The 17814-nt window shown below is 48.6% G+C and overlaps 2 protein-coding genes across 8 annotated transcripts in view; one reads left to right on the forward strand and one right to left on the reverse strand.

Moving 5' to 3' along the window:
- Nucleotides 1-3172: 3172 nt before the first annotated feature.
- GMFG (glia maturation factor gamma) lies at nucleotides 3173-17464 on the reverse strand. Of its 6 annotated transcripts, none has more exons than XM_086352459.1 (7): nucleotides 17442-17464; nucleotides 7569-7665; nucleotides 7422-7471; nucleotides 6938-6987; nucleotides 4237-4319; nucleotides 3561-3634; nucleotides 3173-3335 (listed from the first exon to the last, which is right to left on the reverse strand). In XM_086352459.1, coding segments are annotated over exons 2-7 (330 nt in total). In that variant the 5' UTR covers nucleotides 7570-7665; nucleotides 17442-17464; the 3' UTR covers nucleotides 3173-3263. The 6 variants fall into 6 exon arrangements, with proteins under 6 accessions (XP_086208585.1, XP_086208586.1, XP_086208583.1 ...); XM_086352460.1 differs by having other exon boundaries at nucleotides 7573-7665; nucleotides 17442-17459; XM_086352457.1 differs by lacking the exon at nucleotides 17442-17464 and adding an exon at nucleotides 8036-8160.
- Nucleotides 14640-17814, forward strand: part of SAMD4B (sterile alpha motif domain containing 4B) — a 36498-nt gene continuing 33323 nt past the window's right edge. The window contains exon 1 of one of the 2 annotated variants that reach the window (XM_086352447.1): nucleotides 14640-15099. The gene's annotated coding sequence lies outside the window, so the exon portion shown is untranslated. The remainder of the gene's footprint in view (nucleotides 15100-17814) is intronic. The other variant, XM_086352448.1, reaches the window with a different exon arrangement.

The raw sequence follows: 17814 nt of genomic DNA on the forward strand, positions 1-17814 counted from the left end.
TGGGGCCACTAGAAGAGGAAGGATATATACCCCAGAGGCAGGGGAATGCCCCATGAGATCACGGAATGTGAATTGGCCTGAAAAAGAAGGCGACAGATGAAAGCATATAGTGTGATTATTTCCCTCTGACCTTAATTTCTGATCCAGATCTCCTAATAGAGATCCAATCTAATGCTTCCACAATTTAGGCCCCACCCGGAAGCATAGGCTCCACCCCCTGTCTCTAAAGCCCCATCCCACAGCAAAATCCCTGCCCTATCTGACCTAAATAAGTAACACCCCTCAAGCCTAGGTCCCACTCTCACAGCCTGAGCCCCACCCCTTTACTTTAGACACCATCTTAAAATTTGTAATATTCATGTTTCTTCAGTCTGGGTCCTGCCACCACCCAAGCCCCATCCAAACACCTCCAGCTTAGACTCCACTCCAAAAGAGTCAAGATTTCAGCCTAGGCAAGGGCCCTTCAGGCCTAATTTGAGTACCTCGTTCTCCACTCTGACCTAAAGTCCAGTCTTCACCTATTCAACATAAAACCTGCTCACTTTCAAGGTTATCAGGGAGAAGCACCCCAGGGAAAACCTAGGCAGCCTGGATCTGTGGGAACCTAGAAGGGAGGTTTACTTTTTTGGGCTCCAAAATCACTGCAGATGGTGACTGCAGCCATGAAATTAAAAGATGCTTGCTCCTTGGAAGAAAAGCTATGACCAACCTAGACAGCATATTAAAAAGCAGAGACATTACTTTGCCAACAAAGGTCCATCTAGTCAAAGCTATGGTTTTTCCAGTAGTCATGTATGCATGTGAGAGTTGGACTATAAAGAAAGCTGAGCTCTGAAAAACTGATGCTTTTCAACTGTGGTGTTGGAGAAGACTCTTGAGAGTCCCTTGACTGCAAGGAGATCAAACCAGTCCATACTAAAGGAAATCAGTCCTGAATATTCACTGGAAGGACTGATGCTGAAGCTGAAACTCCAAAACTTTGGCCACCTGATGGGAAGAACTGACTCATTTGAAAAGACCCTGATGCTGGGAAAGATTGAAAACGGGAGAAGAAGGGGACAAGAGAGGATGAGATGGTTGGATGGCATCACCGACTCGATGGACATGAGTTTGAGCAAGCTCTGGGAGTTGGTGATGGACGGGGAAGCCTGGCGTGCTGCCGTCTGTGGGGTCGCAAAGAGTGGAACAGGGCTGAGCGACTGAACTGAACTGAATTGAGAAGGGAGGTTGGTGGAAAGAGAGGAAGAGGTTCCCAGTTTGTACCATCCCTCAAAGGTGTGGCCCCAAATGAAAAGCCACAGCCGCATTGTGCCCACTTTTCATTGTATAGTGGTATTCTGTTCTGACCTCTCTGATTGGTCCCTCCACAAGCCCTGTAGTCAAACCTCCTGTGCATTGGACTGCCCTTCAAAGTCACCCTCTCTGATTGATGCCTGCTTTCCAAACTCCCTGCTCCCGATTGGGCAAATTTTTGTACATGCCTGTCTCTGATTAGAGCATTTGTGAATGAACCTGGAGGCAGACAGATGTTCAACTATGGTGCGAGCAAGTAGTAGCAAGAAAAAGAAAAGATAGAGGAGGAAGAGGGGGTTCCCTGAATCTCTTTTCTATGAGAGGGAGTGGCCATGGACCACAGGATAGCCTTGGGTTAAAGTTCTAACCATACAGACCGCTAGTTGTGTGACTTTGGGCAACTTTTTGGTTTCTGTGCCTCACTTTCTTCATTTGTAAATCGGGGGTAATAATGATACCTTCTTCAAAAATAATTGTAAGAATTAAATTAGTTGTAAAATGCATATAGAAATACTAAGCACATAGAAAGCCCTCAGAGTATTAGCTCTTATTGCCCATTTCATTGTGTAAGTTCATGACCTTGGACAAGTCCTTTTGCCTCTTTGACCTTTGCAGACCAGGAGTTGCTTGACCTCTTCATTGAATGACCCCTCCTATTCCCTCACCTCTAGCCTTCAGGGACTGAGGCTGTGAACAGAGGGAGGAGGAGAGACAACCCGAGCAGAGAAATGGGGTGGGGGGCACCAGCATAGGTGAAAGAGAAGGGTTGAGCACCCAAGCCCACCCCCAGAAAATCGAGGACTATCAGGATCTCTCTATGGCCCAGTGTAGAGTAATTCTAACCTGAATCCCTCAGGCAAGGGGCGTGTCCTGACTGGGGACAAGGGGGCAAGGGATGGGACAGTGTGGGGCAATTGAAGGCATGGTGTGTTCAGGCTGGGAAGCAGGAGGAAGGGTTGGAGCTGGGCTTGTGGGCCCTCACCCAGGAACGACAGGACTGGGGGAGGGGCAGCCGGGGCCCAAGGTCACTCTGTCATTGTTACCATGGCAACAGCCACCTCTCAACTGGGAACCTGGAAAGGGGTGGGGAGAGGGAGTTCCCAGATCCCTGAATCTAGGGGTAGAGAGAGGAACACTCAGAGACCTGGAGGAAAAGCAGAGCGAGACAGTGATTCAACTCTTTGAAGACCTACCCATCTCAGAATCCGCAGAGCCTAGTACACTGTGGGTGCTCAATAAATGTCCCTCAGAAACAGAAAGCCTGAGAGCATCAAGTGACCAAAGATGACGAAAGAAAGACGAATCGCCACAAGGGGAGGGCAGTGTCCCTTTCCTGCCTCCTCAACTTTTCATACTCCTCAGGGGTCCTCTGAGAGTTCTGATCCCTCTAAATCTTTCCCAGACCTGGCCCACAGGCCCACCCAACCCCACAAATCACTCACCCCCCAGCAACTCCCCAGCCCCTGAAGCTATTACATTTGACATTTATAACAACTTCAACAACTTTTCTGGCTTCGAAATCTTCCTGCCTGGGGGATCACTGAGAAAATTAGCATAGGTGCAGACTACTGCCTTCAAGGGTGGGAAGGTGGGAGGTGGGGAGACAGGCCCTCGCCTCCTTTACTCTCAGGGACAAGGCCCCTCCACAGATTCAGATATTCCCCCAATTCCTCTAGGAGGCCCAGGCCTCCCTCATTTCTCCTTAGGAAACCCTACAGGCCCCTCCCTTTCTTTCAGAGGAACAGGTATGGAATCCTCCTTGTCCTCCCAGAACTCAGCAGGCGTCCACTGGCTCTGCCTGCCCTCTACTGGTCCAAAACTGGTACTGCAGGACTGCCACCTGGTGCCCACAATGAGGAACAGAAAACTAAGCCAGAGCTGAGGGTCTCTGAGTTGTTGCATTTTAATTTCTTTACGGTCTGGGATGTTCAGGCCCTAGGGGGTTTGAGTTCAGGTTCTCGGCCCAGAGGTCAACGAAAGAAAGACAACTTCTCTTTGAGCCAGGCCTCAGTGAGGTCATCAGTGGTGCGGATTTCAAACACCTGCGCAGAGAGAGGGTTCAGTTTTATAATCCACTCAGGAACTGAAACAGTGAGGGCTCCTGCCCATCCCTCCCTCAGACCCAGAAACCCAGCTCCCTCCTCCCTCAGACCAGGAGTCCTGACCCCCCGTGGGGGACCTCCAGGGGTGGAGTCCCCCACCCTCCATCAGCCCTCGGATCCCAGACTCTCCTCCCTCACACTCAGGAGCTTCGGGCGGCCCCAGACCTTTGTGAGCTCTGCCGTCTGCACCAGCCTGTTTTTGCTCCCTGCGTACATCATCTGTTGTTCAGGCTTGCAGCCTGTGTGAAAAACAGAAGAGGAAAGCATAACTGGGGGATGCCAAGGTGTTCTCGAAGGCCCTGGTAGTGTCCTACCCTGGAAAAGGAAATGGTATCTCCCACTCCAGTATTCTTGCCTGGGAAATCCCATGGACAGGGGAGCCTGATGGGCTACAGTCCATGGGCCTGCAAAGAGTCAGACACCACTTGGTGACTGAACAATAACAGTGTCCTACAGGCCCTGGAGTTTTCTAAGAATCCCAGGAATTGTTCTAAGGAGGTCCCTGGAGGCTACAGTCAGAGTCATCAGAGTTGTTTGGGGCTGGAAGTTATTCTAGGGTCCCTGGAGATGGTTTAGGGGTCAGACAGGGGTTGCCAGTAAAAGGAAGAGATGAATGTGCTTACACACCTCAAAACTAATGAAGATGGGGGTTTGGGGCCCTCACCTCCACCCCATTGCTTTCTCAGCATTCACTCATCATACATCCCACACTCACACAGGCATCTATACACACGCACACAGTCACACACACAAAATCACCAATCACATGCACGTACACACACTTACACTCAAACACACACGTGTACACATCCCCACACAGAATCTAAGACCCCCTTCTCACCCACAGGGCTGGAGAAGATGAAACACAAGGGGTAGGACACTCGGCCATCGGCATGCACATACTTGTAGCTGTAAACCACGAACCTACAATAGTGAAAGGGAATTCAAACTCAGCCCTTGGCCTGGAGCTCAGGCCTGATGCTCATCCCCTGAGACCACAGCCTAGCAATCTTGCCTGAGTTTGAGAACCTAGGGTTAACAACTGAGACCGAGGGTACTGGTTTCAAACACAAGAAATGATTTAAAAAATATTAATGGGGGAAAAATACTAATAATAATAGGGGAATTCCTTGGTGGTCCAGTGGTTGGAAATCAGCCTGCCAATGCAGGGGTCATGGATTAGATCACTGATCTGGAAAGACCAGGGCCGCATGCCGCAGAGCAGCCAAGCCTTCGTGCGATGGCTATTGAGCCCATGCTGCAACCTGCTGAGGTGCACATGCCTAGAGTCTGTGCTCTGCAACAAGAGAAGCTACCATAATGAGAAGCCTGTGTACTGCAGCTAGAGAGCAGCCCTCACTCACTGCAGCTAGTGAAAGGCTGTGCATAGCAACGAAGAACCAGTGCAGCCATAAATAAGTTTTTAATTAAAAAAATAATACTAGTAAATGCTAAATAGAATTACCATCTGCTCCAGCAATTCCACTACTGGGTATTTATCAAAGAAAATGAAAACAATAATTCAAAAAGATATATGCACCCCCATATTTATTGCAGCATTATTTATAATAGCCAAGAAATGGAAAAAACCTAAATGTCCATTGACAAATGAATGGATAAAGAAGATGTGGCACACACACACACACACACACACATATGCACACAATGAAGTACTATTCAGCCATTAAAAAAGAATGAAATCTTGCCATTGCAACATGGATGGCTCTTGGAGGGCATTACGCTAAGTGAAATAAATCAGACAGAGAAAGACAAATGCCTTATGATCTCACTTATATGTGGAATTGAAAAAATAAAGAAACAAACCATCAAGTTCATAAAGAGAGAGAACAGATGAGTGGTTGACAAAGGTGGGAGTGGGTGAAATGGGTGAGGGGAGTCAAAAGGTACAAGCTTCCAGTTATTTATTTTAAATACGTCCTAGGGATGTGATATGCGTTAATAACGCTGTGTCGTATATTTGAAAGTTGCTAAAGGAGTAGATATGAAAAGTCCTCATCGTAAGAAAAAAAATGTTCTAGAAACTATGTGTGGTGACAGATGCTAACCAGATTATCATGGTGAACATTCTGTCATACGGTATATACAAGTATCAAATCATTATGCTTTACACCTGAAATTAATATATTATACGTCAAATAGAACTCAATAAAGAAAAAAATGCTTAAGAAAAAATGGTTTTGGAACTTCCCTGGAGGTGCAATAGTTAAGACTACAGAGGCAGGGGTTCGATCCCCAGTTAGGGAGCTTAGCTCCCTCATGCTGAGTGACGTGGCCAAAAAAAAAAAAGTAAGTGCTTATTTGATTATTCACAACAACACTATGATGTAGGTACTATTATTATCCCCATACTACATACGGGAAAATCGAAGCCCAGAGAGTGAAGCCATTTGCGCAAGGTTCTATGGGTAGATTTGAACCCAGGAACTTGGCTGGTAGAGTGTAAGTGCTCAACCGCTATGTTTTAGAGCCCAGCAGTCTAGAATCAGGGGCTGAGACCAGGGCCAGCTATATAATTTCCCAAACCCAGTGCAAAATGAAAATGCAGGGCCCCTTGTAAGAAACACAGGAGAAAGCCTGTTTTTCCGTTCTTCTGCAGTCTCTTTCCAGACTGCTCTTGGTCTTTTAAAATTTCCTGTTTCAAGTCATGTGCTGTCTTGGGCATGGGGACACTCACGGGGGGAGTGAAAATGCTCAAGGGCACACCCTGGAATTTATCTTTCAGGAGTGAGTGTCCCCCCACCTCCCCGATACTCCCGAGTCTGCAATTAGGCCTCCTGCCTGGGGCAGAGGGCATCAGCCATCATTGGGCAATGTGGGAGTGGGGAGCTGAGAACCCATCTAGGGCTGGACATGTGAGCTGAACGAGGCTCCAAGCCTCCAGCACAGGCTCCACTGTCCTGTCAGACTTCACACAAAACAGATTCAGAGATAAAACTATAAAGAATTTCAAGATAGCAGGGATCAAGCCCTGCCTTCAAGGCTCCCTTCTGGGTATGGGGCCCTGTGTGATTGCACTTGTCAGATGCCCAGGGTGCTGACTGAGATCTAGAGCCTGGGATTGAGGCTTAAAGTCCTAGGACACCCAAAACTCAGCCCAGTCGAGATGAAAAAATCTAAAGAGACCAGTTTTCATAGAAGTGTAAAAAAACTCCTCCACACACAAAAAGCACCAGGCTCCTCTGGCTTCACACAGGATTCTCCCCAATCATTAAAGGTCAAATAAATCCTTTCCTACTCAAAGTCTTCCCAAGCATTGAAAAATAAGGAAATTTTAACTTTTCTTTTTTTTTTTAATGAAGCAAGTGCAATGTTGAGACCAAACCCTGACAAAGTATGTACTAACATCACGTATGACTATTAGCGTAAAATTCTGCAATAAAATTTTGGTATACAAACCAAAAGTCCTGTGATAGGAACTCACAGACATAGTTTCAAAGTCCACAAATAAGACTGGACCCCAAGTAGCCCCCCAGTCTGTAACCCTCCTTGGCCTGATCTTCCCCTTCCTTGCCCCAGGATACCTGGGCTGTCTCTCAGGCAACTCCATTTTTAGTTCCTCTGGAGAAATATTCTGTGAGGGGTGAGGGGAGGAGAGAAAAATAAAAAGACTGCCATTAAACGAACATGTACTCTGTGCCAAGGCACTCATCCAAGAAACACCCATGGATTATTAGCCCATTGATCTCTCCCCAAACCCAAAGGGGTAGGTCCTGTTATTATCCCCATGTTACCGGTGAGCAAACCGAAGAGGTGCTAAGACACTTGCTTTTTTCTAAACAAACTACAAGGATTAAATCACTGAATTCACAGACAACTCTCGGAGGTAAGGACTGTTATCACCATTTCACAGATGAGGAAACAAGAGACCTATACAGGCAGAGTCTCTTGCCCAGGGTCACAGCTAAGCTGGAACTTGACTTCCGGGTTTTTCGGGCTCCCAACACCAGGCTCTCAGCATCAGTCACAGTCTTTTGGGTCTCCCAGTCCCATCCCCCAGCCCCTCACCTGAAATTCTTCCTCCAGCACCACCATCTGCCGGTCTTTGTCCACTTTCACTGAGGAGGGAGGGCATACGTGGGTCAGACGCCCCTGCCATCTGTCCCTATGCTCCCCCACACCCCCCATTCGTTCAGGAGGGAAGATGACACTCACTTACTATGGCTGCATTGTCCGTCTCTTTTCGGAAGCGGAATTTCCTCAGCTTTTCCTTTAGCTCTGGGTCTACCTCACACACCACCAGGGAGTCGGACTGCCAGAGGAGCCCAGTTAAGAGCTGAGTCCCCTGGCCTCAGCCCTGCCCCTTTCCCCAAACCTCAGTTTCCCCATCTACTAGTAACGAGGAGGGGCCCATAGCCCATAGATTGCCTTTGTGAACATTGGAGAAAGGTACCCTTTCCTCTGGGCTGGACTGGAGCCCTCTTGGCAGGTGCCCTTGGGCAACGCCCAGGGAGGTTTGGGGATCTGTTCACCTGGGGCTAAACCCGGAACCACCATCTCTCTTTCCCCAGCCTTGACCTCCCATCCACAGCCTGACCTTCACCCCGGCATCCTCCCAGCCCCAGTCCCACTCCAGCCCCTAGCCCTTCCCATACGACCCTGGCCCCCGACCATGACTTTACTGTCCAGGGGCCTCTTCTTTCCTTGGTTCCGCTGTCTTCTAGGGGTGGGGACCACAGCTCGAGGGGGCGGGGTGTGGGGTAGGGGAAAAGTTTCATCAACCACCACATCCTGTTTATGCCCATTCTGAGACAACTGTCACATATGGCTCCTCCCCCTCCTTCCTTCCCCTCATCTGTTGGGACCTCCCAGGCTTTGCAGTCACCCAGACTGGGATTCAGGTGCTGCCTGACTGTGTGGCTCTAGCTAAGTAACTTCAACCCTCTGATTCAGAATTGTTATGAGGATAAAATAACTTCACATGTCTCCCAGCATGATGGACAACACTCAATACACCATAGGTAGTGATGAGCTTTTTTTTTTTTTTAATTTTAATTGGAGTATAGTTGATTTACAATGTTGTGTTACTTTCAGGTGTACAGCAAAGTAAATCAATCAACTATACATATTTGCACTCTTTTTTAGATTATTTTCCCAAGTAGGTCATTACAGAATATTAGGTGGAGTTCACTGTGCTATATAGTAGGTTATTATTAGTTATCTAATTTATATACAGTAGTTGCTGCTGCTGCTGCTAGGTCACTTCAGTTGTGTCCGACTCTGTGTGACCCCATAGAGGGCAGCCCACCAGGCTCTCCCGTCCCTGGGATTCTCTAGGCAAGAACACTGGAGTGGGTTGCCATTTCCTTCTCCAGTGCATGAGAGTGAAAAGTGAAAGTGAAGTCGCTCAGTTGTGTCTGACTCCTCGCGACCCCATGGACTGCAACCCACCAGGCTCCTCCACCCATGGGATTTTCCAAGCAAGAGTACTGGAGTGGGTTGATTCAGTAGTACATACATGTCAATCCTGATTTCCCAATTTGTCACTCTCCCTCTTTCCTCCCTGGTAGCCATAAGTTTTTTACATTTGTGACTTTTTCTGTTTTGTAAATAAGTTTATTTGTAACATTTTTTTATATTTCACATATAGCAATATCATGTAATATTTCTTTCTTTGTCTGACTTCCTTTACTCAGTATAACAATCTCAGGGACGGTCCATCTGTGTCGTTGCAAATGGCACTTTTCATTCTTCTTTATGGCTGCATAATATTCCACTGTGTATACTGATATGTACCACATCTCTTTTGGAGTGTACCACAGTTCCTTTATCCACCCCTCTGTTGATGCACATTTAGGTTGCTTCCATGTTTTGGCTATTGTAAACAATGCTGCGTGTACCTTTTCAAATTATTGTTTTCTCCAGCTATATGCCTAAGAGTGGAATTGCCAGATCATGTGGTTGTTCTATATTTAGTTTTTTAAGGAACCTCCGTACTGTTTTCCATAGAGATTGTACCAATTTACATCCCATCAGCAGTGCAGAAGGGTTCCCCTTTCTCCACACCCTCTCTAGCATTTTTTTTTTGGTAGACTTTTTTGATGATGGAATGATAAGCTCTTTAAGTGTTCCTCCAGGAAGCCTTCCTGCATTTCACTACCCACTAATCTGGAATATTTTAATTCCAGAGCTAAAAGAGGGAACTTAGAAATGTTTGCTGATCAAACTGCCACTTATTAGGTTGATGGGGAAATGGAGGAGAAAGAGGAGACTCACCAGCACTCAGGTAATGGTATATTTTTTTTCTGCAGTTATTCAACCTCAGGGGCCTTATAATGGGCACTACAACACTGGTGTTTAATCCTATCAGACCAGTACCTCCTTTATGATGAAGAGCATTTTGTATTGTCCTCCCAATTCCCATCCTGGAATGAAATTCCTAGATAACGCAACCTATTTATACACATAAATTCTCCCTAAAATCAATATAATGTCCTAACTATCATATATAGTAGAAATAAAAGGGAAGTGATTTATGAGAACCCCCTCTGTATTTCTGTGAAAAAATACACACAAATAATAGAGTATGTTCACAATGTCTGGCCCACTGTGCTGAGTTCCCTCCCATAGCAGTAGGCAGATCCCACCCTCTCTAACCTCCTCAAGGGCATCCCTGCAGCTACCCTCCTTCTCCCTGTATCACCAATATCCTTATCTCTACTGGATCTTTCCCCTTGGCCTACACACCATGGTGTGTCTTAAAAACTAAAAACCCTGGAACTTTTCTGGTGGTCCAGTGGTTGAGAATCCACTGCAAAATCCCTGCTTCCATTGTAGGGGACACAGGTTTGATCCCTGGTCAGGGAACTAGAATCCTGCATTCCATATGTTTCAGCCAAAAATAAATAAATAAAATTTAAAACTAACCTATAAACTTTCTCTCTCCTGCCTATTCACTTCCTTCCCTTTTCAGCAAGACTTTTTGAAAGAATTGTCCACACTCGATGCCTCCAATATCTCCTTCTAATTTGCTCCTCAACTCTCTCCCAGCAGACTCACTCCTGTCTCTCTCCAACGACAAGGACCACCAACGACCACCGTCAGAGGGCCACCAAGGAGCTTTGTGGCGCTGGACCCAGTAGTCAATTCTTAATCTTCATCTGCCATGCCCTGTCAGCTGCATCTGATATCATCCATCACTCCTGTGCCCAAAACACTTTCTTCACTTGGCTTCCGGAACACCACCCCAGCTTGGATTTCCTCTGGCTTTTCTGGCTGCTCCTTCTCAGTTCCTTTCTTAAAATTTTATAGAAGCATAGTTGACTTACAATGTGTTCATTTCTACTGTAGAGTAAGGTGATTCAGCTAAACATATATATACAATGTTTTTCATTTTTTTGGCTGCACCATGAGGCTTGTGGGATAAAAGTGCCCAGACTAGGAATTGAACCTGTGGCCTTGGCAGTGAAAGTGCGAAGTCCTAACCACTGAACCACCAAGGAAGTCCCTCATATTCTTTACCATTACGGTTTATGACAGGATTTGAATGCAGGTCCCTGTGCTATACAGAGGACCTTGTTGTTTATCCATTTTCCATGTAACAGTTTGCATCGGCTAATCCCAAACTCCCCATCCATCCCTTTCCCACCCCCTCCTCCTTGGCAACCACAAATCTATTCTCTATGTCTGGGAATCTATTTGTTTCACAGATAAGTTCATTTGTATTGTGTTTTAGATTCTACACATAAGTGATACAGTATTTGTCTTTCTGACTTATTTCACTTAGTATGACCATCTCTAGGTGCACCCACGTTGCTGCAAATGGCATTATTCTATTATTTTTCATAGCTGAGTAGTACTCCATTGTATATATGTACCACATCTTTATTCACTCCTCTGTTGATGGACATTTAGGTTGCTTCCCTGTCTTAGCTATTGTAAATAGTGCTGCAAGGAACATTGGAATGTATCTTCTTGAATTATAGTTTTCTCTGAATATATGCCCAGGAGTGGGGTTGCAGGATCACAGATCAGCTTCCTTTTAAGAGTCATGAGTCCCTGGGCTCAGCCCTCAGTCTGCTTCTCTTTTCTATCCTCCTTCCCCTCTTCCTGAGAGCATCAGCCTCTTAGTATTCAAAGGGGGATACCCTAATTATTTCCCCAGCCTGGGCCTCTCTAGGCTCTTATGTCCAACTGCCAGCATGACTCCATCTGGATGTCTTGGAGTCGTCCTTGACCCATCTCTTTCCTCTGACAATGTACCTTAAAACCTGCCACCTCTGAACTTCCAAACATAACCAGAACTGGCTCACTCCTCCCCTTCCACAGCCTATATTCTGCCCCTGCCACCTTCAACTTCTGCCTGAACTCTCATAGTAGCTTCCTCACTGTTTTTCTGCTCCCACCCCTCTCCCCACACTCTATTCTTCATAGGACTGTCAAGAGAGATCCTGCTGCTGCTGCTGCTGCTAAGTCGCTTCAGTCGTGTCCAACTCTGTGCGACCCCATAGACAGCAGCCCACCAGGCACCCCCATCCCTGGGATTCTCCAGGCAAGAACACTGGAGTGGGTTGCCATTTCCATGAAAGTGAAAAGTGAAAGTGAAGTTGCTCAGTCGTGTCAGAGAGATCCTAATAAAACCCAAACCAAGCCAGGAACTCCCTGGTGGTCCAGGGGTTAAGATAGGCTACAGTCCATGGGGTCTGCAAAGAGTTGGACTGAGCGACTTCACTTTCACTTTCACTTTCCAGGGGTTAAGACTCCAGGCTTCAACTGCAGGGGGATATGGGTTCAATCCCTGGTCAGCGTGAACTTCACACATTGTGCAGTGAAGCCAAAAAAAAAACAAAAACCCAAACCAACTGACATACCTGTTCACTCAATACTCTCATGTCTCCCATATTATCTGGGTAAAAGCAAAAGTCCTTATAGCGGCTTTAAAAGCTCTTAATTATCTGCCACCATCCCTCCTCTGTTACCTCCTGGATCTTGTCTTTCAGTACTCTCCTCTTTGCTCACTCCTCTCTAGCCACACTAGCCTCTTTCTGGTTCTGTGAGTGATCCTGACATCAGGCCTTTTCACGTGCTGGCTCCTTTTTCTTGAACCCTCCTTCCTTCATGGTTCACCCCTTCACTCCTTCAGATTTCTGTTCAAATGTCACCTGATCAAAGAAGCCTTTCCCTTATCTAAAACAGTGCTGATCCCACCTCTCCAGCCGTTAGCTTGCTTTAATTTTCTCCATAGAACTTATCACCAAGTTACATTGAAATATACCAAATAAACATTGAAAGTATCATTTGTTTCTGCCCCTCAACTAGAATGTAAGCTTCATGCCTGCCTCATTTGTTGTTGAATTTTTAGTATCTTAAGCAGTGCTTGGCACATATTAGATACTCAAGAAATATTATTGAATAAATAAATGAATCAGTGTCCTTGGAGCCCAACCATTCTATATGGCGTTGAAAGTTGTTGCTTAAACGGAGGTGGCAATACTTGCGGTTAGTGATGTACCCCTGCCATCTTTTAAAATGGCCTATCCTCACAGTGCCAGAGATGCCCCGTTTTCCTGGTTTACCTCCTCGCTGTCTCTGGCTGCTGTTTCTCAATCTTTGTTAAAAGTGTCGATTTCTTTGCTCAAACTTTATGTGTCTCCTCTTCTCAAGGTTCTATCTGGTGTTTGTTTCCATTCACCCTTCATACCCCAGGCTAGGTCACTAACTCCCACAGCTTTACTTACTATCTTTGATCATCCTCAAATATAGGCTTCTGGCCCCAATAACTCTCTTAAGCCCCAGACCCAGGGGTTGTGGCGCCTCCTAAATCCTGATGCTGGGTAGCCAACACTAGACTCAGCGACTTCCTAACCTGCTTCACCTCTGGGTCTCCTCCTCAGGGAAGCCTCCAACCCCTCCCCCTCAACCTTTTAGCCAGAGGACCTTGGCTTGAATTTCTCCCTCCCTCACCATCTGTGGCCTTGGAGTCCCAGAGTAGGTTCTCCGAAGGTCCTGGGCATCAGTCCCTGGCACCTACTCCTCCTCCTCTTCCCTCTTCCCCTGATGCAAACGCCCCTCTCCCACCCCAGCTGGCTCCCCGAACACCCAGCTCTAGTTCTATTCCCTCCTATCCATCCTCTATACAGAAACCAGGGACAGCTTTCCAACCTCCCTCTCCCCCCAACCCCCTGACTCTCCTTGGGGCGAAGACCTTCCATGGCTCCTCAGCGCCCTTGGGACAAGTCCAAACTCTTTCAAGTGGCCAAATTTCTGGCCATGGCTTATTTCCCACCAGTCCCTGCCTTAAACTCTACATTCCTCTCCGACTCCCTTTCTTTGGGTTCCTCTAACCCCAGTACTTTGGCCACCTCATGCGAAGAGTTGACTCATTGGAAAAGACTCTGATGCTGGGAGGGATTGGGGGCAGGAGGAAAAGGGGACGACAGAGGATGAGATGGCTGGATGGCATCACCGACTCAATGGACGTGAGTTTGAGTGAACTCCGGGAGTTGGTGATGGACAGGGAGGCCTGGCGTGCTGCGATTTACGTGGTCGCAAAGAGTCCGACACGACTGAGCGACTGAACTGAACAACCACGCCTCTGTCACCTGGGAGCCTTCAGTTAGTGCCCCCGCTATGCTTAGTTCACGCTGCTCCAGGGCAGTGTGTGAAATGAATAGGTTACTACTGGCAGAGCAATGACTCCCATTTATTGACCGCCTGCTTTGTGCCCAGCGCTTTGTATGCATCGTTTCTTTCAGTCCTATTCCCAATTGAGAGAAGCAATAGACTCAGACGGGGAAGGCAATGGCATCCCACTCCAGTACTCTTTGCCTGGAAAATCCCATGGATGGAGGAGCCTGGTAGGTTGCAGCCCATGGGGTCGCTAAGAGTCGGACACGACTGAGCGACTTCACTTTCACTTTTCACTTTCATGCATTGGAGAAGGAAATGGCAACCCACTCCAGTGTTCTTGCCTAGAGAATCCCAGGGACAGGGGAGCCTGGTGGGCTGCCGTCTATGGGGTCGCAGAGAGTCGGACACGACTGAAGCGACTTAGCAGCAGCAGCAATAGACTAAGAGAGGGTTGCGATGGAGAATCTGAGACTCCAGCTGCCCTAGGGTCTACCCGCAACCTGGATGATAAGGGCGTGGCGGGGCCCAGGCCTAGAGCCCGGCTTGCGGGCCAGGCGGACCACCGGGCCTTGAACGCCAGAATCAGGAATTGTGACTTAGTTGCAAAGCTGCGGTAGACACGCGCGAGACTGCCCCCTGCGGGCCGGGAGGCCCAATCCCGGGCGCCGCCGGGCCCGTTGCCCATGGCAACGCCGCGCGCGCCCCGCCTCTTCCCCCACCCCACCCCGCAGGGCCGACTGCCCGTCAGCTGAGCAGCCGACCAATCCGACGGGGCTAGGGGTGGGCCTCGTGGGCCTTGTTCAACCCCCGCGGCCCCCCTCTCCGCCGGGACCCAGCCTTTCTCCGCGCACACCTCCCGCCCTTCGGGCTGCCCTCGCCGCCCGTTGGCGAGCGCGCGGTTCGTCACCGCGGCGTCAACTAATGCTGGCGCGCGGCGGTCCCGTCGGGGAGGGGCCAGGGGCGGTGACGCACGGCGCGGTGACGCAGCGCGACGGCGGCGGTGGCGGCGGCGGTGGTCGGTGCGGGAGGAGGGAGGGGAGCTCTCGGGCCGGAGAGGGGGCGACGGTGGTGGCGGTGGCCTGAGGAGGCCCGGGCGGCGGCGGCGGCAGCCGAGGCGGTGAGTGGCGAGCAGAGCCAGGCGGACGCGGGGCGGCGGCGGGTCGGGGCTCTCGGGGCTCACCTCAGGGCGCCCCAGGCCGCGCGGGCGGCCCCGCCCCCTCAGGGACCCCGGGCGGCGGCGGGCGCGGAGCGCGGGCCTCAGGGGTCCCGACCCTCGAGAGGATCTCTCACACCCGTACCCGGAATCGCCCTCACAGGCCGCTTCTCGAGCTTCTCCCCGAATTCCTCGCCCCTCGGGGTGGCTCGGGAGCCCGGCCAGCGGCCCATCTCGTGACCCCCTCCCCAGGTCTACCTCAGACAGCTCCCTAGAGGGCACGCCCACAGACCCCCCCCCCCCCCCGAGTCCACTCGAAGCCCTCAGTCCCCTCCCGCCGTGCGCAAGGCTTGTCGAGAGACCACCCCTGATATTTCCACGTCTGCTCCAGACCCTGTCCTACGCCTCAGAAATCTTCCTCAGAGAACCCTGCTCTGGCCCCAGATCCCCCATCCTCCTCCTCAGTCTAGAAATATTCCCCCGGGGCCACTCCTCGTATTCCAACAATATGTGTCAGATATCTTCTCCAGGAGCTTCCCTCATAAGCCCTAAAAATCTTCAGATCACAGACTCCCCGAAATCCCCTCCAGACCCCGTGCATTCCAGAAATCTCCCCCGGCGACCTACTTCGCACATCCCAACAATATCGCCAGACTTCCTTCTCACACATCCCAAGAATTTTCCCTCCCATCTACTCCCATTCCAGCAATCGCCTTGGAGATTTTCCATTCATGGCCCCCAAATCTCAGAGCCCCTTCCCCTGGACTGCTCCAGAATGCTCCTGATGTACCCTGGAAAATCTTCCGAAGAGACCCTCTGAAATGGCCTCGGATCCTCAAAACTCATCTGGAACCCCACCCCTCCCCCCAATTCATCTCACATATACACTCCTTCTCCATATACACATCCCAGAAGTCATCTCTTTGGGCCCTTCCACAGGTCCCAAAAGTCCCAAAGATCTCTTCATGTTCCTCAAATTTCCCCACCCTGAAATGCTCCATAGAGCACCCTCACATACCCCAAAAATCTTCCCCTGAGACCCTCCTCATTTATGGCAAAAATCTTCTCCAGAGATTCCCTGAATCTACAGAAAACTCTTTTTCCACATTCCACGAGCCTCTTTCAAAACCGTTTTTATATATCCCAAATCTTTTCCAGTAACCCACACAAAATGTTTCAAAAATTGCTTCCTAGGATTCCAAAAGGTTTCCCATAGTTTCTCTCTGATATTTTCATCAACCCCCCTTAGAATCCTCCTTTCAAGGTCCCTCCTTATAGACCTGCTTTCTGATGAACTTTCCTCCTCACAACTCTTATAAACCCTAAGACCCTTTCTTAACCCCTCTGAGATGCAGTTTTTCAAGACCTCCTCATACCTTCTCAGAGACCCCAGCAACCCCCTCGAGCCCTCTGAGATATGACCTTGAAATCTCTCCTAGATACCCTTCCAGTAACCCTTGAATCACTACTTACAGACCTCCTGCCTTACTGAGAGTGGAGAAGGAAATGGCAACCCACTCCAGTATTATTGTCTGGAGAATTCCATGGACAGAGGAGCCTGGGGCGCTACAGTCGATGGAGTCACAAAGAGTCGGACACAACTAACTGACTAACACCACCACTACTACTACTTACTTACTAAAAGACTTTACTAGATAATTCCCTCCCTGAACTCACCCTCATAGCTTCCCTCACATCCTCTAGAACCCTCTGTGGAAGACACCCAACGCCATGCAGTCTTCCCTCAAAATAACTCTGAGCTCATTTTCTTAGAAAGTCCCAGAATTCTTTCTGAAAAACCCTTTACTATGACATTCCCACATTTTCTCTCAGAAGAACCACCTTCCCCATATACCTTATTGAAGGCTTTACTCAGAGATTTCTCATCTGAGCTGTTTGAGAATTTTTCCTAAAAAGACACCTGTCATCCTGCTCCAGTAAATCTAAGATCTCTCACAGAAGACCACACATCCACAGACTCCTTTTAGAGAATTTTCTCCAAAATTGCTGTGCATCAACAACCCCACCACTATGTGAGACTTCCTCAGAACGCACTCTCAGATTCTCCCTCTGACATCTCCAAGAAACCTTATTCAAGGCCTTATTACGTATCCCTTTTAGAACCTCCACTTATACCCTTTCATCTCCTCCATTCTCTCTCCTGTGAAATCAACTTAGAGATCCTTCTCAGATCTGAGCTTCTTTCCCCCATTATCCCACCATAGGCCCCCAGCACCCTACAGACTTCCCCTATCAGGAGCCTCTGTGTCCCTTCTTATTAAAAGATCCTCAAGAGATACCCTTACCCCTTGAAGTTCCAGCCCTCAGAGCTCTTTCTCTCAGGACATTTTTCTTTGGTTCTATCTTCATAGGCCCCTCCTCCCTTCAGAGATAGTCAGACCCTTCCTTAGACTTTTCTTGAGGACTCCTTCAATTTTCCTCTCAGAAGTTTTCTCCTTCCTTTTCCACATTGAGTGCTTCCTCACAAAAGAATCCCTCCCCCTATAGTAGTTGTTCTCCAAGTGTTGTTCCTGGACCAGCGCACAAGCATCACCTGATAACTTGTTAGAAATGCAAATTCTTGGGTCCCAACCTGGACCTACTGAATCAGAAAACCTGGCAGTAGCTATCTGTTTTTAGGAACCTTCCTGGTGATTCTGATGCATGCTCAAATTTGAG

The sequence above is a fragment of the Bos grunniens genome, chromosome 18 (genome assembly GCF_055505025.1).
Source record: "Bos grunniens cultivar Pamir isolate PY7600 chromosome 18, Bosgru_T2T1.0, whole genome shotgun sequence".
Taxonomy (NCBI): Eukaryota; Metazoa; Chordata; class Mammalia; order Artiodactyla; family Bovidae; genus Bos; species Bos grunniens.